Source organism: Aristolochia californica, unplaced genomic scaffold (assembly GCF_029961685.1).
Source record: "Aristolochia californica isolate CCGP_79_NKW_82.1479 unplaced genomic scaffold, dmAriCali1.0.hap1 SCAF_9, whole genome shotgun sequence".
NCBI classification, from domain to species: domain Eukaryota; kingdom Viridiplantae; phylum Streptophyta; class Magnoliopsida; order Piperales; family Aristolochiaceae; genus Aristolochia; species Aristolochia californica.
Genome location: NW_027182290.1, coordinates 31,580,517 through 31,605,207, shown reverse-complemented (window position 1 = coordinate 31,605,207; position 24,691 = coordinate 31,580,517). Strand labels below are relative to the sequence as shown.

At 36.7% G+C, this 24,691-nt stretch overlaps 3 protein-coding genes across 4 annotated transcripts; 1 reads left to right on the top strand and 2 right to left on the bottom strand.

Annotated features, from left to right (window-relative positions):
* Positions 1 to 548: 548 nt before the first annotated feature.
* On the bottom strand, positions 549 to 7,386 carry LOC137941255 (uncharacterized). Of its 2 annotated transcripts, XM_068786581.1 has the most exons (6): positions 7,047 to 7,386; positions 5,640 to 5,678; positions 4,239 to 4,356; positions 2,522 to 3,339; positions 1,436 to 1,860; positions 549 to 810 (listed from the first exon to the last, which is right to left on the bottom strand). In XM_068786581.1, the coding sequence occupies exons 3-6, from the start codon at positions 4,246 to 4,248 to the stop codon at positions 702 to 704; spliced, it is 1,362 nt and encodes a 453-aa protein (XP_068642682.1). In that variant the 5' UTR covers positions 4,249 to 4,356; positions 5,640 to 5,678; positions 7,047 to 7,386; the 3' UTR covers positions 549 to 701. The 2 variants fall into 2 exon arrangements, with proteins under 2 accessions (XP_068642682.1, XP_068642683.1); XM_068786582.1 differs by lacking the exon at positions 4,239 to 4,356.
* Positions 7,387 to 12,066: 4,680 nt separating this feature from the next.
* On the top strand, positions 12,067 to 16,010 carry LOC137941074 (protein MICROTUBULE BINDING PROTEIN 2C-like). The gene is made up of 5 exons (XM_068786323.1): positions 12,067 to 12,414; positions 12,603 to 12,686; positions 13,512 to 13,859; positions 14,922 to 15,140; positions 15,617 to 16,010. Exons 1-5 carry the CDS (start codon positions 12,217 to 12,219, stop codon positions 15,878 to 15,880), a joined length of 1,113 nt encoding a protein of 370 aa, XP_068642424.1. The 5' UTR covers positions 12,067 to 12,216; the 3' UTR covers positions 15,881 to 16,010.
* A 247-nt stretch (positions 16,011 to 16,257) lies between these two features.
* Positions 16,258 to 17,910, bottom strand: LOC137940784 (uncharacterized). Its single transcript, XM_068785909.1, has 2 exons — positions 17,414 to 17,910; positions 16,258 to 16,904 (listed from the first exon to the last, which is right to left on the bottom strand). Exons 1-2 carry the CDS (start codon positions 17,908 to 17,910, stop codon positions 16,307 to 16,309), a joined length of 1,095 nt encoding a protein of 364 aa, XP_068642010.1. The 3' UTR covers positions 16,258 to 16,306.
* Positions 17,911 to 24,691: the final 6,781 nt, after the last annotated feature.

The following is a 24,691-nucleotide window of genomic DNA, read 5'->3' as shown; positions in this document are numbered from 1 at the left end:
AGAAGGCGCCAGACAGGTTCAGTTTTTCAGAGATAAGTAATCGAATTCAAGCCAAGGTGGAGATTTGTTAATCGGGTGTCTTGAATCCGATTACCAGACCCGATCCGATTACCCGGTTCAGATCCGCGTCGGGACCTGATTACGGAATTAAATCGGGAGTTCTCTGATTTGGGGGTTTTGAGGAAGAGAAAGGTCGGGACGACGAGGTTTTTCGGGGGATTCTTTGCGCAGAGAAAGAGGGGGTTCGTAGAGGGAGAAATCGGAGCTTGACCTTGTGTAGGAGCTCGATTTTGTATGTTAAAAGCCGCAAAGCTTCAACCCTTTTCCGATTAGTGGATTTTCATCTCCTCCCGTAGATGTAGGCTATCGCCAAACCACGTAAGATCGTTGCCTCTTGTGTTTTGCTGTTGATTTACTGTTATTATGCCTATATTGCGTTTTCTATGTGGTTTGTATGTTTCATGGTGATTATACCCTCGGATTAAGGGTTTATCATGCTTGGATTACGGTCTTCGTCCTAACAGATAACTATATTAATTTTTAAAATATAATAGCAATGATATATTACCTACATTTCAACTTACAAGCTTCAAACAATATGACTCTGAGCAAAATAACTCTGAACGCGATGGACCATAAAAACAAACAAGAGCAGACAAGAGATGCTATATGGCCAATAACATCAGGACTAGGGATACCTCTCAGAATCTACAGCAGAAGAAAGCCACCCTCCAACCACGATGTTTCCTTAAATGCCTCCGATCGGCTTTCGCCATCCTCACTGGGCTGCTATTCCACTCGGAATGCAATCTGCACAAACCAACTATCACAATCCAGCACAATGCTCAAATATCTATTACCAGTGACATATCACTTGAATGCCCGTTATCTCAAACATACAAAAATCATCTTTAGCAAGTGAATATGACCCTAAGTGCCTCCCATATTGTTAAGTAACATGTGGAATGCAATAATGTTAATACTGAGATGAGTTCTCAGTAAACGTATGAACTAAAAAAATGAGATATCCACTGACATGCAGGGCAAATTTGATTGACATAGAAGCTCAAATGTAAAATTTTGATAATTCCACAAAGAAGATCAGTTAATACGATTAACGCCCTCTGAAGTGTAAATGGAGGAGGGACCCTGGAATCATGCAAGTAACACAAGATCCAGCTATCGAAGGGTCTAACCGTAATTGTAACATGCTCAAAACATCTCTTAGCTGGAGGAATAGTTGCAGCTTGAGCAACAGGTACTAGTTAAACAGCATGAAGATCAGATAGTCAGGCTAGTTGACTAGTTACATTAACTTGTATAAACCCATTTATAGTGAAACCAGGCAGCTAATTTCTCAGAGGACAGATTCTCTTAACAGAAAATACTGGTACAGATGTAACAAGTAATATTTGGTAAAAGAAAAATCACTTACATTGGGAAAGCAAACGAACGTGCACTTGCAGTGCTGCTATCTGACCGAAGAGAAATGCTTCCAGAATATGGGATATGTCCTGAGTGTGCTACAGAACTAGGGAGAGAATGAGCCCCAGAAAAACTCGACTCTCCAAGACCGTGCTGAATAAAAAAACTACGAGTTGAACCGGTAAGACTGTCCAGGACTGCATCATCTTCAAGCCCACAGGGGCTCAGACTACGCTCAGAGGACAGATGATGGCCTGCGTTCTCCAATACATCTACTCTGCCACTAGTCTCTGGTGCTGAAGACTCAGGTTTTTGAGTGATGTTTCCTTGCTCAAGTTCATTGTCAATGACATTCTCTATAACACACCCATCATTGTCAAACTCTTTTGGAAACGTTCCAGCTGAAGTTGATTGGTTCCCCTGGTCATTTGCATCCTGTGATCTTAAATCCATTACAATCTATCACCTTTCATGATGCCATGAAAATTAATAATAGCATACCAACCACAAAGTGCATAAATAAGTCTGCCAGGTGATGTACTTCCTTGTACTCTTTGGTTCATATAATTAGAAATACAATAAAATGGAAAGCTAAAAAATGATAAATAGAGACATGCCAATGCTGAGGAGTTGAGGCCCATAAAATTTTAGATTTTATCATGATCATTATAATGAGAGGATGAGGTGCATTCCTAACCATATCATGGATTCAAAATTCTTTACAATATCTATGGAATAAAGTTTTGCAGTACAGAAGAGCATACGAGTCCCTCTTTTTTTTTTTTTTTTTTTTTTGCTCTTTTTACATGACTTCTGGGCTTGCACCAGAATGTGCCACAGAGTCAACACCGGGAATTTCAGTTCTATAATGAAGGACAAGCAGGTAATGTAACTGTTGACAGCACCCCATCCTTAAGACTGGTGCTCTGGTTCCTGTCTGAGCTCAAATTTGTTTCTCGATGTGGATAAAGCCCAACATTCTAAATCAATGCTCCAAAGTAACATTAACTATATGCTACCTGAATAGGATTAATCAACTCGTGTGAAGTACCAGATTTTTAGAGAAACAAGTAAAAAAAAAACAAGGGACATTTACCATATGACTAGGTACCGGAAGGGTCAAGCGCCAATCTCCATTTCCATCAACTTGGGATAAATCAGTACACAAGTCCGCTTCCGTTTCTTGTAATTCAGCCAATTTGTTAGTCATGATCATGCCTGCCTGCGCATCATCCATGATTTTGTGTTCAGACTTCAAATGACCATCGACTCCCTCAAGCAATATATCAGGACATTTTAGGCTAGCAGCTTTCTGATCTTCAGAAATAAATGGAGAATCAGAAACCAGAAATTTTTGTGAGTCATCTGAGTTGTCCTCTGCATTAGACAGATCATATTTTTCTTTCACATTTGAGTGCAAAAAGTGTGCAAAACTCACATAATCCATGTCGTCATTCTCTAAAAGAATTTTGTCTAAGGAAGGTACTCCCTCGTCGACACAGATGTCTTTGACTACATGATAACCACTCTCTTTAAAACAGAGAAGCAGCTCTGGAAGCTCTATTTCTGTGACTGTTTTATCGGTATATATCTCTGTTTCTTTTTCAGATAACTCGATTTCCCTAGAGAGAATAGGATATGGTGGGATCGTATCACAAGCCACATTACTGCTGCTTTTGCTAATTGAATTTCCCACGTCTGTACAATATCCGGCTGCTGTATGTCTGACCTCGGTATCTGATACTTCTGTTGGTATTCCCCTGTTATGACTTTCTAAAATAGATGTTACTCCACTTTTTTCCTTACTTTCAAGCCCATTATCTTCCTTTAACCGTTCTGTGGCAGAAGATGTGTTTTCATATTCAATGGTCTTAGGAATATTAGGAGAAGAATGGCCATGCACAGGTTCACAATCTGCCAAAGAAAAACATTACAAAAGGCATCAGAGAGAGAGAGAAACAGATGACACAAGTTTGTGCACAACTTAAATGATAGTCACATTCCTCACAAAAGCATTGACAACCAAACTTGTATAGGATGGAATAGGCACATAATAAACAAAAGCTTGCTGGATATCAGTATACTGCATACGGAGGCCCAAAGCATGCAAGAGAGATGTGCCTTTTTTTTTTAATAGACAAGAGGGAAATACTAAATGTATAGACAAAACTATAGAGCCAAGAGAAGCTATAACTGACACTGCATCACAATGAAAAAGTAATAAAGCCAAAAATAACATCTTATAATAGAAGCTAAACTTGATAATAAACAGAGACCGTTAACCAGGAAAACTACTGATTCGAGACAGGCAACCAGGAAAACTACTTATTCCGACTATGGAATCATCCTCCTCACCCAAAGTTATCAATTGAAATAGTGCAAGCAGTCCATTGAACTTTGTGGACTTCTAAATGGAACATTCGACATGATTCGAGGACAACTAAGGCACTAGAAGGGCTGTCACCCACTCCACCAAGTAGTTAATTATTTGCAATGATAACATATTCCATATGTACTGTAAAGGCTTTTTATGTTTTGCTGTGATGCTGTTGTTCTACTATAAAGCTCAGTTGGAGCTGTTGTGGCCTTAAAACAGCCTATTCTTAAAAGATCTCTCAAGGATGTAGAGAAAGTTATGTAAAAGAACAACCAACAGGTGACAATCAAGTAGCTGACCTTGCATGAATTAACAATACTCAAAGTCAGTAACATAGCTACACTTTCAATACGAAAAATAACAAAAAATAAAATACTATTAAAAATAAAAGGATGTAACTTAAGGAAACGTTGTGAATGAAAAACAGAAATATTACCTAGTTTCATTGTTCTATGTTAAGATGGAAAGAAAAAAAAATACTGCTCAGTGAAGGGCAGACAGTAATACAACAAGTTCAAACCACTGAACAAATTGAGGTCACCAGGACAAAACACCTGTTGAAAAAAAAATCACCTGTCAGGAACTATCCAATACTGGAGCTAGGACCAGTAATCTGAAGTGCCTGCTCATGGTTCATCATGTCCAGCACATTAGATGATAAAAGCAGGACCCTCAGTGTTTGTAAGTCCCCAGAAAAGTAATTCCCAGTTCAATAAATCAACACAGATATGTGATCCTCTTGTCTTTTACACCACTTAAAATCAGTACTGTTGCAGCAAATTCAAACAAACAACTGCCCTATTGGGATTAAAAGAGGGAAAAAACTCCAGAACAGGCAATTTGTGGTGTCTACCAAGAAACGAATGAATCTTGTTGCAGTCATGATTAATGACATAAAACCGATAGATAGAATATCTGAAACAATAAAGAAAGAGGCACAACAGCAAGTTGGAGCCCTTGTCACACTGGGGATATGGAGGCTAAAATGATAGGCAATTTGTTCTAGGCCATTCAAACCACCCAATCCTTTCTTGCTGGGTATTATTGCCTTCATCAGAATCTTGCTTAATGAAATTACTATTGCCAACTATAAGCACAGTGGTTGATCTAAGCTGAACTTTATTGAGACAATGAAATGCTTAATATAGGGCAGAGATCAAGTAACTTGACCCCCAAAAATAACCAGGGACGCTGTCTTTGAGGACCAGAGGTCGTTGAAAAGTTATAGAATCAAGCACCAAAAAGATAGAAAGAAAAGTCTGCAAACCATAGGACCATCTAGTCAATGAGAGAGGAAAATCATCTTAAACTGGAAAAATACGAATCAAATATGACTGCACTCATTCAGTTAAGAGTAACAGCAAGACTGATCAGGAAATTGAAAGGCAAGACCGCATCGTATAAGGCCTTCTAGTCCTATTTCCCATCATGTATTCTTGACAAATCTCAAACCTCAAGTTGTTTCGCTTGGCTTCCACCTATCTTTATGTCACCATCCAAAAAATCAGTTTTTTTTCTCAGTAATGCATGAAAATGGAAAAGACTAGTCCGTTTTAGTCCCTCTGGGAATATGAAACAAGGAAGTTTACTTCCATCAACTTCCTCCTGAGCTTCTGATTACAAGTATTTAAATTCAATAATATTAAGAATACGACTTCAGAAACTAAAGCTAAAATAGAGAATATACATATCAAACCAAAAAGGTCGTTGTAATAAATCCAAAACAGTACAAAGAAATTGGAGATCTAAAGTACTGGATCAAGACAAAGAACCAAAAAAAAAAAAAAAAAAAAAACAAAAACAGAATGAAGTAATCCATAAAGTAAACAAGACTAACCTTTCATTTAATCACCAAAGATGCACTGTGTCGCCTCTTCTGCAACAGAGAGGAAAGGAAGGGATTAGAGAAGATAAAAGAACCAACATGGTCATTGACGTCAGAAGTCAATCTGTTATGCTTTGTTCTTTTTTCACTTTATTTCTTCTGAAATGCATGTAAAAACTACTTAAAAAAAAGTATGTAAAAACTAAAAAAAAAAATGTAAAAACTACTTTTCAGAAAAAAAAAAATATGTGAGAACTTGAGAACCCACCAACAACCTCAAATCCTCAAAGACCCACTTAAATTATTGGAAAAATGATTATTTGAAGCAACGTTGCCGGTGATATCAACCGAGAAACAAGAAGCAATGAAGACCAAGAAAAATGAAGATGAAGGGAGGGTTCGCATTAAAACCAAGTAACAAACCCTACGATATCATAATGTCATGTGGGAGGGCATTTATTTTCAGAAACCATCACTCTCTCCTCCAGAGCAGAGAGCTCCTGATAAAGGAGCGGTATTAAATATCCGTTGGATGCAATAAATACTGGAGCGCCGTATCGACAGCTGCAATGGTTGCAGAATACCTACTACTAGAGTTGAAACTTCCCATGTCTTACCAAGACATCGGTGGCCGGAATTATTTCTCATAGTAGCAACTTAGAACGGTTCGCGGAGGGAAAAAGAAATGCCAAACTGTAAAAGATTATATATTCTCTAAGTCTATCAGAAAATCATAATTTAGAGATAGAATTGATGTCCTTCAAAAATGAAAAAAATCGTAACTGAACAAGGTAAATAACCTCTGGCAAACAATTTCTACATCATAAAAGTTCAGCAAGTTATCTGCTAAGCAGTTTGCCAATCTCAGTCTACAGTTTGAAACACACTGCTGTAGCAGCAACGACGGAGAAAATCAAATCAAAATCCATTCATTCGATGACCGGAGCAATTTTTCGCAAGCAAGAGTTCTCAATGGTTCTTTCCGAGATTGATGATTCTTTCATTGAAAACAGAGTCCTTCGGTTCCAACTTACAAAAACAGAATTTTTTTTGACAAAGAGAACATTCAAAGTGCACAGGAAACTCGAAAGAATCTGTCCTAAAAAGGACGACATAGCATCTCGCCCGGCATATGAAATATCTTTTATCCGAATTCTCCAGTATCCAGAGAATCCTCCACCGAATTTTCAACTCTTTCCAAAATCGCGTAAAAAATCAATCAAAGAAAAAAAGAACGACTAGGAAAATAGTCAATTGAGGCCAAAAACAAACTCAATTTCAAATCTACTAAGAACCCCGATTCTTCGAACTGTTCCTGTTTCGTTGAAAAAAATATTTATCTATCTTAGTCACAAAAAGAAAAATCTCCAATAACTCCTCGCCACAAACCCCTACGAAATCTAGATCCAGGCTCCGCACCTTCTCGTAACAGTGTAGTCTTCACTCTTCAGGTTCCTCCAGACGTCCAACAACTGTCAGCGGAATGACAGCAGAGCCGACTGTTCTCGCCCTCCGCTGGTCGCTGGAAAGATACTAAGCAGTTGGCATCCACGCGGCGGCAGCACTGCAATCCGATATACCGGTCGAATCCGAGTAAGAATCTGTTTCGGTTTGCGGTGATTCAGTCCCTGAAGGTAGAGAGTATTTTATTCGGCGCTGATGATGAGAGGAAGACGAAGGGAAGCGGCGTTTTTTTCCCCGGAGAATAGTAGTTTCGATTTGGAAAATTTTGCAGGCTTTTCTGGCTTTTTCCTCTTGGACTCACGTGCGAATGGCGTTGACATTTCTTTTCATTGGATCATGGATTACTTCGTTGCACATTTGCGTTGTGCGCCGCGCGTTTAGGGGTCCCACATGCGGAATTTCCTCCAGAACATTACGGTGTCTGCAATGCCTGAGGGCTAAAGGAACTAGTCGACCTCCCGCCCCCCTACTATGTGCGCGCGTCGTGTGGTACACGGATTTTTATCCGACTTGGAGCTGGTGAAATCCGGGTCGGGTTCAGTCGGGTCACCTTTCTAGACCCGGGAAAGTTCAAGGAGAATTGCAAACAAACAAACAAACAAAACGAGTTATTGTTGACTTAAACTGAGGTATGGATTGATCCAAAAAATCGTATAATTATAGTTATATCATTTGTTTATAGGAATGGCACATATTGGATCAAGGACATGTTTACCAAAACCCAAACCCAATCCCAATTCGTTCTTATAAACCCATCCTGTCTCAACTCTGTTTCATATCTATATCTTATAAACCCTGATTATAAAGAAGTAGGAAGGACTTTTTTTGGCTCGGATTCCAATACAATCAAACTACCTCTTTTCCACAAATCCATTTTATCCTCAAATCACTTATTTTTTATGGTATCAGAGCTCATATGTGGGCCTGCACCAAAGAACTATTTATATTTATAGAGCCAAAAAAAAAAAGTGCCTACACCTAAATTATCCACTTTGTAAAACCACAAAAGAGGGCTTACATCTAAACGGCCTACTCTTATCCACTTGTAAGTCACAAAATAAGGTCTACATGCCAGGGTGAGTGTTAAGGAACAGTTCGATATGGATTAGTGAGTACTAAAATAATGTTTTTATTAGTTGGAAAAGAGGTTTTCTAAATTAGTTAATCATTTTGGAATAGACCCTTGGACCCAATTTAACAAATATCTATTTTATTTGTCTTAAATATAAGTAATATTTGTCATTAATCATACCATATATCCATTTACGGGCAACATTTCTATAGACGTAGAAGACTTATGTTAGTTCAATTACAATAAAAAGACAAAATAAATTTGATATTTAATTAAATTAAATACCTATAGAGACACTTACCGACATCGACTAGCTAATTAATGATAATTGAAAGGTACATTTAAATAAAATCAACCGTGAAAATGAAACGTGTACCTGAAATTCATTACACGAAAAATAACGAATTATAAATAATTTTGCTACAAAATAAAAAATTATCGAGTCGCATCAATAGTTCACATAAATGTTGGTAACAAAATTCCGAAAATCATGTGCACCCTGCGCGATCGAGAAACAGGGTGACCCGCGCATACCGGGTCGCCAAAGTGCGCAGGTTGTCCGGTGGCGGAACGGGAAGTGCAGACATTAATTAGCTTTTCGGACCAGATGACACGCGGATATTAGACTCTCCGGTGTCCATTTTTCTCTTTTGTCCATACCCTAAAGGACACCTACCCCAAAAAAAGTGGAGCCCTAGAGTCACGTCATCTGGTCGTGGCGATGACCATCGATCACCTTAGCTTCGTGGGCCCGCCTGCAGTTTCTTAGGCACGGCTGTATTTGGTTAGGCGTAGGGAGAAAGTAAGAAAAGGAGAGTGGGCGTGTGGGCGGGGATGAGGAGACCCTATGACCAGGGTGCGCCAATGAGGGGTCCTTGTCGGTAACAAGAATCCGGTGTGTTTAAAAGGCAAGTGGTTCTGATGTGAGAGCCGGCAGAGACGAAGCACTTTTAGTGAAAGTGATTCATCTCGTGCGACCGAATTAAATTCCAGAACCGTGTTTTAATTATAGGCTACTAAAAGAAGTGCTCCACCACCTTCCAACCTCTACTCCAAGTGTACGCAATTTTGCAGATTCCTCAAATTTAAAGTTTAAATAAAAAAACAGGTCTCGTGGTGGGGTTTAACTCATAGGTATTTCTACATTGGTGAAAACATCTTGGACCAGGACAATTCGTGCCTGTGCAAATGGAGAGATTGGATTCCTTCGTTTCTAAGCTTAGAAAAGCAAATGGCGTCCGTCCTCTCGTCCTTCTCGTGGGCCGTTCCTTCTGGTGTCATGTCTATTAATTCTTCCATTGTAGGTTTCTACCGTAGCCAAAAAAACATCTTTTCATAATATCACATAATCTGAGTCACCCATAGCGACTCGGGAAACACGGGTCTGAACGGGACGGAGGGTGAGGGGGTCTAGAAGATAATTGATTTGTCAACTTAAGCATGTGGATTAAGACCCATTAACAATGGGGTTTCTTTAATTTGCTGGCCATTGAAGAGGCAAAGACATTATGATGATGCATCAATTGCCTTAAAATAACATTGTAAACTCCGAGGAGATGTAATGTACTATGTCATTAACATTGACAGGTTATTTGGTCCAACCCCCCACTCTTCTTTTGGTTTCATGGCTTTTGAATTTTGGGTCATGACTCATGATTCTCTTCTTTTATCTGCTTTTTTTTTTCTTTTGTGCTGGGCAGGCATGCTTTCTTGTTCTGATGATATGATTTAGTAAAAAATCCATTATTTTTAGTCCCACAAGGTGAGAATCCATGTTGTTTGGATTCGCCTTGGAGAACAAACTAGCCAATTGAAGCTTTTGGCTTCTTCTTTTCTTTCATCTAAACATTTCTGCAGCACTGTCACTCGATACAGAAATCTCTTCCTCTCTGCGTTGTCTTCAAGCTGGAAAATGACATGTAACAGGCGTCAGGGGTGGCCATCTTCACGTTAGTCGACTTAATGGGTAGCTGTTGGTGCTGGCCATTCTTGTGAATGAGGCGGAGCAGAGGAAATCTTCCAATTCTGGAAATCTATCTGACTCTGCAACTATTTAGAAAGAGAGGTTGGCGAGTCTCTATCCATTTTTTTTCTATTTTATCTCATCTACCTGACTACCCACCAAAACTATCCTAATAATATGATCGCGAAGTGGGTCCCTTTCGGAGCTACCCTTTGATACGACCTTACTGCTTCTGAACCAAGCGAACCGTCCACCATTACTGCCATCTTCCCCATCGAGCTTGAACTGTTAAGTTTTCGGTGCAGTGCGAAAGTACAGAGAGGCTGAAAACTGATTGGGCCCGTAAGAAAGCAGCGTGCGTCGTGGGTATTCATTCTCGTCAATGCAAGTAGGTGGGAGTTAATATTTCATGCTAAGTTAGTACTCGGATAAACCTTCCCGGTAAGGTCGCGGTGGGGATGGAAGAGGGAGTTCCCCCAAGTTGATTACTATTTTATTAAGGATAATTTATATATTTTACATTTGTATTAAAGTTACCATAATTTTTTCTTTATATTTGAAGATACTATTTGTAGGATTTTCATCATCGAGAAGACGGTTAAAAGTATGAGTCGCTCTTTGGTTTTTCGCACTGTCAAATGTCTAACTAATATAACCTAAAAGACCGGTCTGTTAAGTGCGGAAAGCCAAGTATTTAACCCATGTAGACCAGGGCGGGCGGAACCATTTAGATCTGACACCCACCGTTCCCGCTCCCTATCGCTTCCGTTGGGATTCGAACGCAGAACGTGGTGCCCAACTCTGATACCATGTCAAACGCCTAACCAATACAATCCAAAAGACCGGTCTGTTAAGTAGAAAAAGCCAAGTACCTAACCCATGTGGACCAAAAAGGGGCAGAACCTGGTGAACTGGAACCACCTAGCTTTGAAAACTTCAAAGAGAGTTAAAAAATATGGTTTCATATTCAAATCTCCGCCGGCGGACTAAAGAAACGAGAGTATTGCGTTGGATGAGCTTCACGCAACTCCATATTGGTCAAGCTTGAAACAAGTGTGAAAAGCCACTTGGGTTCCAGCGTTGGTGTTTAAGAAGTCAAAATGTTTTAACGTGATCACTTGTTTGGAAAACAGAGAGACGAATTATTAAAAGATCAGCGTAGACAAACCTTTAAATTCTGTCTTCCATCACCCGTCTTTCGAAAGTAAAATGAAAATCTCCACTGGCTAGACCCTTTTGGTAACTTTCGGATTACATGATGGGATGTGTGGACGCATTTGAGATGTTGAATAAAAAGAATCTTGAACCAATGTCATGTCGATGACATGACTCCTTTTACACCTCCTTGTACTTGGTCGAGAACGTGAATTTTAACCGGTCCGTACAAATATAGGGGATATAAACCGGGACAAGGACGGAACATGGATCGAATTGGGTTTTTATGGAGACGAGGGCGGGGATTGGTCGGGTTATGGGGCCCAATGAAATCAGGTAATTACTCTTTCATTTCAACTGATCTACACCTATTCTAGCCCAACTGCAAGTTGGACCTAGGGGGTCCATGGACCCAATGATTTTTGTGAGGGCTTCGTAGTAGAATTTCAAATTTTGTTTACCATGGAAACGATTGAGATGGGCCAGAGTCTGAAGTTTGGAAAATCGCTTGACTCACCCTGATCGATTCAGAAATTCACCGCAGCTATGTGGCCCGAGTCAGGAAGCCAAATTACATAACGACCTCAGTTTTGTTAAAAACTACAAATTGACCATACCAGCAGCAGGGCCGTTTGCGACGGCGTTGAATTGAATTTGAACTGGATTGCGCGGGTTCGAGTTTCGACTCCGTCTCCGCGCCTGTCAACGTGCTACTCACGTAGAATACAGTGAAGTGGCACCTTTGTAAATTGATGAAAAAAGAGGTCCGTTCTATTTATTTTCTTCGTTCTTCTATAGGAAGCTCGACGGGTTGCTAGGGGCATGAACGCAGTGTGATACTGCTTCTCTTCCCTTCAAAATCCAAATAACTTCTTCCTCTCCCTAGATTACAGGCGGGTTTCTCTTTTCCAGCATCTGTTTCGGCTTTGGAAGAGATGCTCGAGCAGCAGCATTTCCTGGATCTGGATCGGGAAAACGGGGACTTTGAAGATCCGAGATCATGGCTCTCGGAACAACATCACCACTCCTCTTCTGACCCCATTTCCTCAAATATCCCTCCAAACAACGGAAATGTTGACAGAGTCCTCTTCAAGAACCTCGTCGAAATGGTCCCACTCGTTGAATCTCTTATGGTCACTACTCTGCCTTCATCTCCTTCAATTCTTCCCTCTTCTTCTGTCGATTTCTTCTTTCGTTACTTTTTTTTTTTTTTTTTAGTAAAATTTTTCACCGTTTAATTTATTATTTATTATTTAATTTTTAATTTCTCATTTATTCACTTTCCTTGTAATTTCTATTTATGGGCGGATGCTGTGAGAAGGATCGGAGAGCAAATACGTCGTTCACTCGTCGTGCATCCCTGATCTTTACTCGGACTCCGGCAAGAGAATCTCGTCACAAGAAGGTATTTGTTTGAAGAATCATGGATAGGTGTCGAGCTAATTTTGATGGCTATTTTGTTTTTGGAGCAATGTGGACCAGATTTTTGGGATTTGATGTGTGTTTGGTCATTAAAATTGCATATCTTTGCTCTTGATTTGTGTAAAGTCTTCTTATTTATTTATTTATTTCCCATTTTATTTGTTATTTTTTGGTCGTTTCTGTAAAAATAACTTGCATGTCGAAATGTGCTCCCGATAAAATACCACTTAGTATATATTTCGAATGCCAGTCATCTGACACCTACATCTTTAGCTCTTTGATAGGATTGCTAGTGGTTGGGGAAATTATATTAACTTTACTCTTGGTGAGGCTTGAACTATAGCTTATGTCTAAACACTGTAAACTCAACATCTCTGACTTTTTTACAATTAGGACACTGATTGGTAGTGTACGCGTGAACTGCTAGGAGTATTATATTAGTACGTTGCTTCAATAAGCATGTCTATGTTTGAATTTTATTTGGAAACTCAGGAAGAGTAAGGTTGAAGAGGTTTATTGTAACTTAACAGACTGCAGAGCACCTTTAGGTCAGAATTGATCCATTTCTTCACCTTTTTATCCCTCTTTCTTATATCCGTTTGTTGAATTCATTCAAATTCCAAATCAAGCTTCTAGACTGTATTAGTAACTTATCACACCAATAAAACAAGAATGAAACAGCTAGATTTCTCTATTTTTTAGCTTCATTGGAATTCATTTTCCCTTTTCGTACTTATGAAGGAAAGTGAAGTTCTTTTGCATCAATAAGTCTAATTTGTTGCTGATATTGCTTCTTATGATCTTCTAGGTTGCTGATGGAAAAGGAAGGAAAACACAAACAGTGCCTACTAAAAAGCGAGTTGGAGGCAATGACAAAAGCAAAGGTAATAACAGAGATAGCTCTGGAGATGACTTGTCAATCTTCTCTTCAAAGGCTTCGGCCATGGAAAAGGATGGGGATGAGCTTGTGATGCTATGTGAGCGGGTGGAGGAATTGCAAAAGAAATTACTAGAAAAAGACGAACTCCTCAAATCTGCTGAGAGTTCAATTAATCAGATGACCCAGGTTCATAAAAAACTTGAAGAGTTGAAACGCCAACTAGATGAAAAGGATGCCTCGATAAAATCTGTTAATATGCAACTCTCAGATGCCAAGGTATGTTGGACTGGTTATGTTATAGTTTAATTTTGAATATGTCTCATACCTTTTATTTTGCTATGTTACGATGCTTTGATGAATCTGCTAATCTGCAACTCTCTGATGCCAAAGTATGCTAGAGTGGTTATATTATTGTTTAATTTTGAATTGCCTTCTACTGATTGTTTTGCTATATGTCAATATTGCCCAGTCATTCTGAATTTTCTCATTACTCAATGTGAAATTCCATTTGTCATTGATTATATGGGTAATGAAACCAAGCTCGTCATCCTGCGTTTGTGATTGGTTCTTGGTTTCAATGCATACCCTGAGCAAGTTATGAAAATTTCTGGACAAAAAAATTAATATACATCTATGACCTTCCTTTCGGATGCAGGTTTCTAGTTTTCCTTTAAGCTAGTCAATGTATTGCAAAACTCTGATTTAGGACAGTCATAGACAATCTATATAGCTCGCCATTAGATCTGTTTGGTTGTGTCCTTGACTTTTTCTTTGTTGCAAATAAATTGCCTTTTGTAAAAAAGACCTTCAAAGAATAATTTCCGATGATGTATTCTTCTCCGTTTAGGAGGCTATTTATAATACATTACATACTGATTTTAGGATTGATCCTAAAATCAAGGAATAAAATCACAGGACCAAGGAAACAATCTGTTTCCTACAATTACGCTAATCAATTTACATACAGTTCATTACAGGTTTGCAAACACCTTTGATGATTTGTGTCAAAAAGGAAATGCTATTTTTTTATATAATTCTGAGAGTGTGGAGTTTGTGTAAGAATATAACTGGGTTTCTGCTAATTTTTTATGCTCAGATAGCCAGAGGAACATTTATTCTAAAGAAAATTGTAGTGCCAAATGAGTGTCCTCTTCTCCTCTTAGTCTTTCTGTTGGTTCACAAGTTTTTCATCGTAAAACCACCATCCTTTACCCTTGGACACATCACTGAAAGAGAGCAGAAGAAAAACAACGATATTTCTAAATGGGAGCTAGGTCTCTCCCTCTCCATGTCTTGTTTGATGCCACAAAACTAATTTCTTTCTTTTTGTTTCTGTAGGTTAAACTTGCGGATAAACAAGCAGCACTAGAAAAATTGCAATGGGAAGTAGCAAATGCAAATGGTAAAGCTGCAAAGCTGCAAGAAGATCTGGACTCCATGCAAGGTGAAACTGCGACAATTATGGGAATAATTGAAGCTCTTGCAGGAACTGATGCACCTGTACACGATGATCTGAAAAACATGAACCTTGATTATTTTGATCAGCTTTCCCTTATGGTAAGCCCGCCTTGCTACCTGTCTCTTTGCTTATTAAGTGAACTTCTTTCCTTCTTGATTGATATTGAAAACAAAAACAAACTTACTGGAATTGAACTGGTCATCTATGGTGCAAAGCAAGAACTTAGCTTTTAACTTAGTTAATCGTCCTTCGTGATTCATCCGTTTTTCTGTATTTTATATGAAATCTTTGAATTAAAGGGGTAGCATATCCAGAACTTTTTAAAAGAACCAAATCTGATCCATAAAAGAGTTCAAATCACATACTTTTTTAAGAGTTTAAATCTGTACCAAAAGAAGTTTCAATCTCAAAATTTAGTTGAAAGCATGGTTAGAGATTCTAAAGGGTTGAAGACACTAGGACATTCAACTCCTGTTTTTTCTTGGTAACTTCAGCAACTAATACACACACTCAAGCGGACAAATTTCTGTTTCTCTCCTTTTGCTAATAAACTCGTAATTGAATTATCTGACAGGAAGAAGAGGAAGTTGTTGACGACATCGAGATGGAGCAAATGGAAGAGGCAAGGCTGGCTTATGTTGCAGCTGTTGGCTACGCAAAAGAGAACCCAAGTGAGAAAACATTAGCAATGGCAGCTGAGGCAAGGGTAAGGCTTCAATCTTTTGTTTTTGGGTCTAATAGCCCAAAAAGAGTTGATGAAGTTCCCCAAAAGAGAATGAATGTGATTGATGAAAGCCATGGGTCCTATTTATTTCCTTCCGAAATGCTTGTTCAATAGGTTCTTCTACATCCATAGCCTAGTTAGGTCTTACTGTTAACAGCAGTTTGCTGTACATATCTTCGTTCCAAATGGACATCTTTCTGTTCCTTTTCTTCTTTAATTTAAATATGAGAGTTTGGCACAACTATATCGTTCTTCATGAGACTTAAACCTCTTGCTTTAAAATTTTCTGGGTTACAATAAATGATTAAAACTTTCAAAGCTACGAAGGCGTCGCCGCCGAAGATTGAAGCCATGATCGGAATAATCTGTCTACCGGCGGCCGAAAAGATTGACGACTTTTTATCATCTCCTTCAACAGCTGGGAATGTAGAAAAAGCCTTTTTGGATCCATCTTAGAAACAGAGTATTAATATAGAATTCATTTTCACTTTTCACACAACACACAGAGAAATAACATGAATCGAAAACCTAAATGGTCTCTCAATAATGCACAACAGTCGCATTGTACCCAATAACAGAATCATTGCCAACGGTGGAGTGTGTCCGTGCCAAGACATAGCCCCGTGCAAGCTGGAAAATCCCCGTCCCTCCTACAATAGGCAGCTCCCTCACCTCCTTCAAAATGGGATTCCTCCCCAAGACAGTGAAAGAGCTTCCATTGTAAGGACCGCTCATAAAACTGTATGTCGCCGTCGTCGTAAGGCTGAATTCGTTTCCCAACGATGTCGTAGCAGACGCCCCTTGTCCCTGTCCGATCCACTCCGACTTGGGGTCGGGGGAGACGGTGAGCGGATCGTCCACCACGTACACCGAGCCAAATGATATTGGGATGGGCGCCGAGGAGGAGGAGTTGACAGGTCGACCGGTAACCACTTGGGCCACCGTCGCATTCGGTCCATCCACGATGTCGTGCATGTAGAACTGGAGTTTCGTCACCTTCGTTTCCAAGCGATCCGCAGCTGCAGCAAATGAGAAGAGCAGCGTCGTAGCCAGAAGCAGCAGAAAGTGCCTCCGCGTCATTTCAGTTGCTTCGTTGAGCTTTCTTCTACCAAATTGATCAGCTCTAAAAAGGTTGATTCACGAAGACGAAAGGCTTCCTGTGGTTAACTGAGTCTTGGAATGAATATAGGAGGAGATGATGCAATTATATATATAGCTTGACGTCCTTTCCTGACAATTTTAGATCGTGATCAGAGGGAGAGAACAGGAGCTATGACTGGTCGTTTTTGTCTGCGTGGAATTTGAAAGCCATCAAATGCGAGCCTAGAAGTCAAATATTGAAATGGCGCATGGGGACGAAGAAATTTTTTGACTTGGATGCTAGCAAGTTAGAAGCTTCACCACGGTTCATTACCATCGTTAGATCGTGATCGTGTTTGAACCAGTCAGAATGGATGATTATAAAATCACAGAAAATGAAATATTACAAGTACCTTTGATCTTTTAAGCAGTCAAAATAGAGAACAGTGGAGTTTTTACAGGATTCCAATTATTACCATCATTAACTAATCTTAATAAGATGAACACGTCTCTCTCTGGTAATTCTTTAGGGTTTAAGAACGATAAATAGTCCTGTTTCAGTAATGCAGCACAGTCACATTATACCTAATGACAGCATTAAAGCGGATGCTGGAGTGAGTCTGTGCCAAGCAATATCCCCGAGCAAGTCGGAAAATCCCCGTTCCTCCGACAATCGGCATCTCTCTCACCTCTTTGAAAATGGGATTCCTGCCCAATACACTGAAAGAGCTTCCATTGTAAGAACCGGTTATGAAACTGTATGTGAGCATCATTAAAAGGCTGAACTCGTCATCCATCGAGGTTGCGGCGTACATCCCTTGTGCCCGTCCGACCAACTTCGAGCTGCGGTCCGGGGAGACGGTGAGCGGATCGTCGATCGCGTAAACCAATCCGAACAATGCTGCGAGGTTATCCGAGGCGGAGAAGTTGAGGGGCTGGATCGGTGCCACTTGGGTGACGGTCGCGTTCGGTCCATCGACGACGTCGTGCATGTAAAAATGGAGATTTGCCACCTTGGTCTCTAAGCCATCCGTAGCTGGTGCAAATAGGAGGAGCAGGGTCATAGCGAGAAGCAGCAGAGGTGCCTCCCCACCATTTTGGTTGCTTCGTCGAGCTTTCTTCTACCTGTTGATCTGCACTAAGCTAACAAGGTTGATTTATGAAGTGGAAAGGCGGTAAGAATCCTTTCGCAGTCATCCATTCATTTCTTACATCCCACCCACTTTCCGTGCCTTGTCGAGTCTTGAATTTGTATAGGAAGTTGATGAGAAACTTCGACCTACAGAGACCGACGAATTAGAAGCTCCAGATTTAGCTGATTATCATCGTTAGATCCTGATCAGATGGGACGAAATGCAGCTGGTAGTGGACTCATGGACGGGAGGAGGTGTACGTCGTGGTAAACAACGAAAAACTAGAATCTGGATCATATCTTTCGTGACATGACATGACATTGTTGTTTGATCTGAACAAAAAATAAATCTGTGATGGAAAGTAAATAAAATCACCTCATAAAAAACTACATGATTTTAAAAACATATTATTCGAAGAGATTTATCGAGTGGAAGAAGTCTTCCGGCATCGGAACCAGTTGAGAAGAATTTAGTAGAAGTCTTCAGGCTTTCCCGACTCTTTATATTCTCTTATGATGGGAAGGTCATAATAGCAGTTTTCTGCGGGAATTTTACCAAAATACTGGTTTTAAATAACTTATTTATGAAAATAACAAAGATCTTAAATTATTTATAAAACTACCGAACTTTGACCGGTCCACTGTATATGTGGACAGTCAAAGGCGACACGTAAGCTTTGACTGCTTACGTGTCACCCCGTCATCATAGCGATGTTGTAGATGAACACATTTGCTGCCACATCAATACTTTTGACACGTCATTTGCCATGTAATTTACCACGTCAATATAAACTACTTTCTTTTTGCCTTGTCATCTGGGCCACGTAAATACCCGCCATGTCAGCCCTCACATATGTTTTTAATTCTAATCTCTTCCACGATTTTCTCCTCTCCTCTCGTCTCGGCTACTCTCCTCTCGTCGCCCCCCTGCTGCCGCTCGCCTCCCCTACTGCCGCCGCTCGGCCTCGGCCGCTCACTTGCTGCCGCTGCTCTGCCTTGGCCTTGCCCCTGCCGGCGCTCGGCCTCGCCCTCGACGCCCCCTCTCAACCACTCTCTCTTTGTCTTAGCCTTTTATCTCTCGTTCTTTTTCTTCGTTCCCCTCTGTTCATCCTCTCACCGCCAACGTTCTTCCACTCTGTTCCCCTTTGTTCGTCCTCTCGCCGCCCCTTCCCACGAAAACTAGGGGGTGATTTTTTAGGGTTTTTGTTAATTGAATTGAATTATTGTATTTAATTATAATGTTGATTTGAATTTAGGTGTTTAATTACTGTATTGATTTTTTTTATTTACTGTTTAATTTCTGATTTTATGTTAATGAAAATTTTGCCAAATTAAAATTATTGAAAAGTTTTGTAAGATTTTTAAATAAATAATATATTTTTTAATAATTTATTATTTTTTAAATAAGGTGCTAAAAAGTATACAAATAAAATATATTTTTAAACACTAAAACAACTTTTTTGTATATATTTTTTAATTTAAAATATTTTAAATGGATAATATATGGGTAAGACTTAAGAGTAAATTTTTTTCTATTTATAAATATTTTAAATAGATAATATATGGGTAAGACTTAAGAGTAAATTTTTTTCTATTTATAAATATTTTAAATATATAATATATTGGTAAGACTTAAAAATAAAAAAAAAATTATTTATAAATATTTTAAATCCATAGTAAATGGGTAAGAGTTAGATTATTTTTATTTATAAATATTTTAAATTTATAATAATATTATTTTGTAAATAAGGTGATAAAAATATACAAATAAATTATATTTTTAAACTCTAAAATAGTTTTTTTGTATATTTTTTTAAAATTTTAAATATTTTAAATCGATAATATATGGGTAAGACTTAAGAGTAAGATTTTTTAAATTTATAAATATTTTAAATTCATAATCAATGGGTACGAGTTAGATTTTTTCTATTTATAAATATTTAAAATTTTTAAATATTATTATTTCGTAAATAAGGTGATAAAAATATACAAATAAATTGTATTTTTAAACTCTAAAATAATTTTTTGTATTTTTTTTAATTTATAAATATTTTAAATCTTATTAATTTACTTATTTTATTTTATTATTTAAAATATGAAGAAATAAAAAGTATAACGATAATTTTTTTAATTAATAAATATTTTAATTGATATTAAATGGTGTTAAATAAGTAAGAGTTAATTTTTAATTGTTTATTATTATTTTTTAAATAATTTTTTATTTTAGATATAAGGTGTTAAAAAAATGTATTTGATTTTTTATTTTTTTTAAATTTATTCAAAATTTTATCATGTAATGACGTGGTAGATGATGTGTCAATAATAATGACGTGGTAGCCTATGTCTTCATCTACAACATCGCTCTAACGATGGAGCGACACGTAAGCAGTCAAAGCTTACGTGTCGCCTTTGACTGTTCACATATACAGTGGACCGATCAAAGTTCGGTAGTTTTGTAAATAATTTGAGATCTTCGTTATTTTCATAAATAAATTGTTTCAAACCGGTATTTTGGTAAAATTCCCTTATTCTGCCAGCTTTTGAAACTCCTGCATCCACAGCACAAATAAGAAACCAATTATTTATAGATAACATGGTAAGAAGATGGCAAATAGACACATTCCGGAATATATTATGCAATGTGACAACATGGATGATGCTGATAAATGAACCGACACTAGAAAAAGCTTGTGTCATTTCTACATTAAAAGCACTCTAGGTCTCTCAGATAGTAAATATCGAAATCCATGAAATACTAAGGCTATGTTTGGAACACAGAAAGTAAAGAGAAAAGAAAGGCAAAGATAAAAAATAGGGAAAAAGAAAGAGAAAGAGAAAAGAAAAGAAATGAAGTTTCTTTTTTCTTGTTTGTATGCCCATGGAAAATCAGAGATAAAATGGAAGATAAATGTAGTTTCTCTTATTTGGATACAAGTAAAAAATGAAAAAGAAAATTTTTAGCAATATTTTAAATTTTTTATGATTAAGATTTTCTTTCAAGTTCCATTTCTTTTCTTTAATCCTCAAATTCCATTATTTTGTGTGAGAAAATTTATTAATTAATTGAAAAAGTGATTTTCTCTCAATGATTATATGCTGCCAAACAACAGAAAAAATACTTTATTCCCCCTTTTCTTTTCTTTTTTGTGGGTTCCAAACATGTCCTAAGGCACTCTTTGGCCAAACAGAAAATGGGGGGTAGAAAAGAAAACGGAAATTTAGGTTTTTATCCAATTTTTTAAACTTAATAATATAAATGACAAACTTTTGAATTTATTTAGAAAAATACCCAACTTTTACCGGTCAACTACACACATGTACATGCAAAGGTGACACGTAAGCTTTGACCAATTATGTGCCGCCATGTCACCATGACAGATTAATACCCGATGAGTCAAATGATATGTCATCACCCATGTAGGATGCCAAGTCATTAAATAACAAAAAAAAATCCTTAGTTTAAAATATAACATGGCAAACCATGTCATCATCCATGTAATACTTTTTGTCTTCGATTTAAAATATTTATAAAATTTTAATTTTTTTTTAAAATATTTTAGAGTTTAAAAATTAAATTTATCAATACACTTTTTATTACCTTATATTTAAAATAATAAATTATAAAAAATAAATAATTAAATTTTTTACTCTTACCTATTTTACAACATTTATTATCAATTAAAATATTTATTAATTGTGTTATTTCAGCAGTGCAATTAAATGCCCAACAATGATAGTTGAGTACAGTGAGAAAATTGTGGAGATTATCATTAACGAGAATATCTCTGTTGCATGCCTTTTGACGAGCTGAAAGAAACAAATGAAAGGAATCATTACCACTACTTTCAAGCACCAGATGAAAAATCAGTAGCCAAGCACACCTGAGTTCAAGTTACCTTTCTCTGCTTGAACATAGCGAAGGTGAATGAAATGATATCACCGACGCTTGGATTTGATGACACTTTGGTAAGGTAGTCACCTGCAAATGTTAATCCCATTAGAAACTTGAGTATTCTGCTGTCGCTTCAGATCGAAACTGAATTTTTTATCTTTGGAGCATATAAAAGGAGGGATGGGAGTGCTTACCCAGAACCAACCATGTATCCCAACATAGTGGCTGCAAGTAAGAAAAGAAGGAGAGTTCTAGCACTTGTCCCTAGTGTTGTAGGTACAAAAAGTGTTAGAGCAAATGGAAACAATTTTCACAAGAAAAATAACAAAACAACATAGACGAAATATATACCAGGAATCCAGTTAGCTTTACTACATGGGCACTAACTACAACTTCTACTAAAAACGGCTACACAATGTAAAATTTTAAAATAACTGATTAATACATATAGAATACCAAAAAATAAAAGACAATTATCTATAGTAATAGTTAAATTTCACAAGTAATGAAATTGTTCACCTTGGATTGCTACTTCTTGGAGCATTTGTTGGGGTGTTAACTGGCGGGTTTTGACATTTTCTAGCGTTATGCCTCGATTATATACATCTACTACAGACATAGGTACCACATTCTCCTTTATCCATTTATGTACGTATATGAACTGAACGTGGTTGACCTGGTTAATTCCTTACAATAGGTGGAATTAGAGTAAATGGTTTTCTTCCTTTAATAACAAAACAATGTAGAGAAGCTAAAAACCATCCCCTACTTTTTTTATTTTTAGATTCAACAACAGCAAAAGCTAGAGGAAAAAAATCATGGTTCTCTTTAATAGTAGTAGCAATCAACAAACATGCAAGATACTTCTCATATAAATGTGTTCCTTTAATATTCATAAGGGGTCTACAATATTGGAATTCTGCAATGGATGACCCAAATGCCCAAAATACACAGTTAAATATCCTTTCATGGCCAAATTCATCTCAACGCAGTATATATTCATTAGGTGGATTCAACTCTTTTATTCCATCTAAAAAATGTGACAAAAAATTATACGATTAAGCCCAATCACCATAAATTGATTTCGTAGTCTCGCCTTTTGCTCTCCATACTTTCTCATACTTGACATAGATATGATATTTATCTTTCATGATCTGTTGGATATCATTAGGAGTCAAAGTAAATTTCGTCCTCACTATTGGCATAATGACTTTACAAATGAAAGATGATGTACACTGATGATTATCAAGATGAGCAAAAGTATTAACACATGTGTGATCTCCACCATACTTTCTTATCATGAAATGATGAATCCTTCGATCGCATGATGCCAAAACACTTTAAAGGCATCCATTTCTAGCACATTTAATTTTATAATCATAACTTCTATGCCTCAATGTCTTATACTTGACATGTCTTTCAATCGAGTATTTTCCAAAAAAAATTGCATTTGGGACTTATCCTCAAATATTTGACCCACACTGATATCATTTGATGTTGATTTTGAAATATTTATTATTCTAGAATCATCTTTTATACATCTAGTATTAACCTCCCAAACATCTTCATATATATCTAGGTACCCAATTCCATCTATTTTTTCAACTTTGTTACTATGAACCCCAACTTTGAGTATCACATCCCCCTCCCATTTAATATTTTCTACATCAATATCATTGTCACTAAGGGGGGGTTAGTCCACAATGAAGTGGAAATGAAGTGAAAAATTGAATTGAAGTGAGATGAATAGCTTCCACTTCAACTCATGTTTGGGTGTTAGTCCAGGCCAGTTGAAGTGGTTAGAAAACAGATTCCAGTGTTAGTGCTTGGAAAACAGATTTCAGTGTCCTTTTCAAAATAAAGAAGAGAATGAGTAACCTTTTATGATTATAGTTTATTATACATTAAAACAATAATTATGTGTGACTACAATAAATTATATAAAATTAATAAAAAATTTAAAAATAACATAAGGAAATATAATAAATAAACATAATGGTTTAATTAATTATAACAATTGGATAGTTAAACCAATTAATGATTATAGTTTATTATAAATTAAAACAATAATTACGTGTGACATGAATAAATTATATAAAATTAAAAAAATTAAAAAATAACATAAGGGAATATAATAAATAAACCTAATGGTTTAATTAATTATAACAATTGGATAATTAACCAATTAACGATTAAAATTCATTATAAATTAATATACTAATTACGTGACTAGAATATATTATATAAAGTTAATAAAAATTAAAAAATAGCATAAGGGAATATAATAAATAAACAAAATGGTTTAATTAATTTTAAAAATTGGATAATTAACCAATTAATGATTACAATTCATTATAAATTAACATACTAATTACGTGTGACCAGAATAGATTATATAAAATTAATAAAAATTAAAAAATAACATAAGGGAATATAATAAATAAACCTAATTGTTTAATTAATTATATCAATTGGATAATTAACCAATTAACGATTACAATTCATTATAAATTAATATACTAATTACGTGACTAGAATATATTATATAAAATTAATAAAAATTTTAAAAAATCATAAGGGAATATAATAAATAAAAATAATGGTTTAATTAATTTTATAAATTAGACAATTAACCAATTAATGATTAAAATTCATTATAAATTAACATACTAATCTAGAATATATTATATAAAATTAATAAAAATTAAAAAAAATCATAAGGGAATATAATAAATAAAAATAATGGTTTAATTAATTTTATAAATTAGATAATTAACCAATTAATGATTAAAATTCATTATAAATTAACATACTAATTACG

Bases quoted from the DNA above. Each gene is read 5' to 3' on its own strand.
- LOC137941255 (XM_068786581.1), bottom strand. The intron at 1,861-2,521 runs GTAAATGTCCCT...TTAAGATCACAG, and splicing joins TTCCGGTACCTAGTCATATG to GATGCAAATGACCAGGGGAA. The intron at 811-1,435 runs GTAAGTGATTTT...TGGTTTGTGCAG, and splicing joins CGTTCGTTTGCTTTCCCAAT to ATTGCATTCCGAGTGGAATA.
- LOC137941074 (XM_068786323.1), top strand. From the start codon at position 12,217: ATGCTCGAGCAGCAGCATTTCCTGGATCTGGATCGGGAAAACGGGGAC. The intron at 12,415-12,602 runs GTCACTACTCTG...TGCTGTGAGAAG, and splicing joins CACTCGTTGAATCTCTTATG to GATCGGAGAGCAAATACGTC. The intron at 12,687-13,511 runs GTATTTGTTTGA...ATGATCTTCTAG, and splicing joins GAGAATCTCGTCACAAGAAG to GTTGCTGATGGAAAAGGAAG.
- LOC137940784 (XM_068785909.1), bottom strand. From the start codon at position 17,910: ATGACCCTGCTCCTCCTATTTGCACCAGCTACGGATGGCTTAGAGACC. The intron at 16,905-17,413 runs GCATTACTGAAA...TTCGTCTTCGTG, and splicing joins AGGTATAATGTGACTGTGCT to AATCAACCTTTTTAGAGCTG.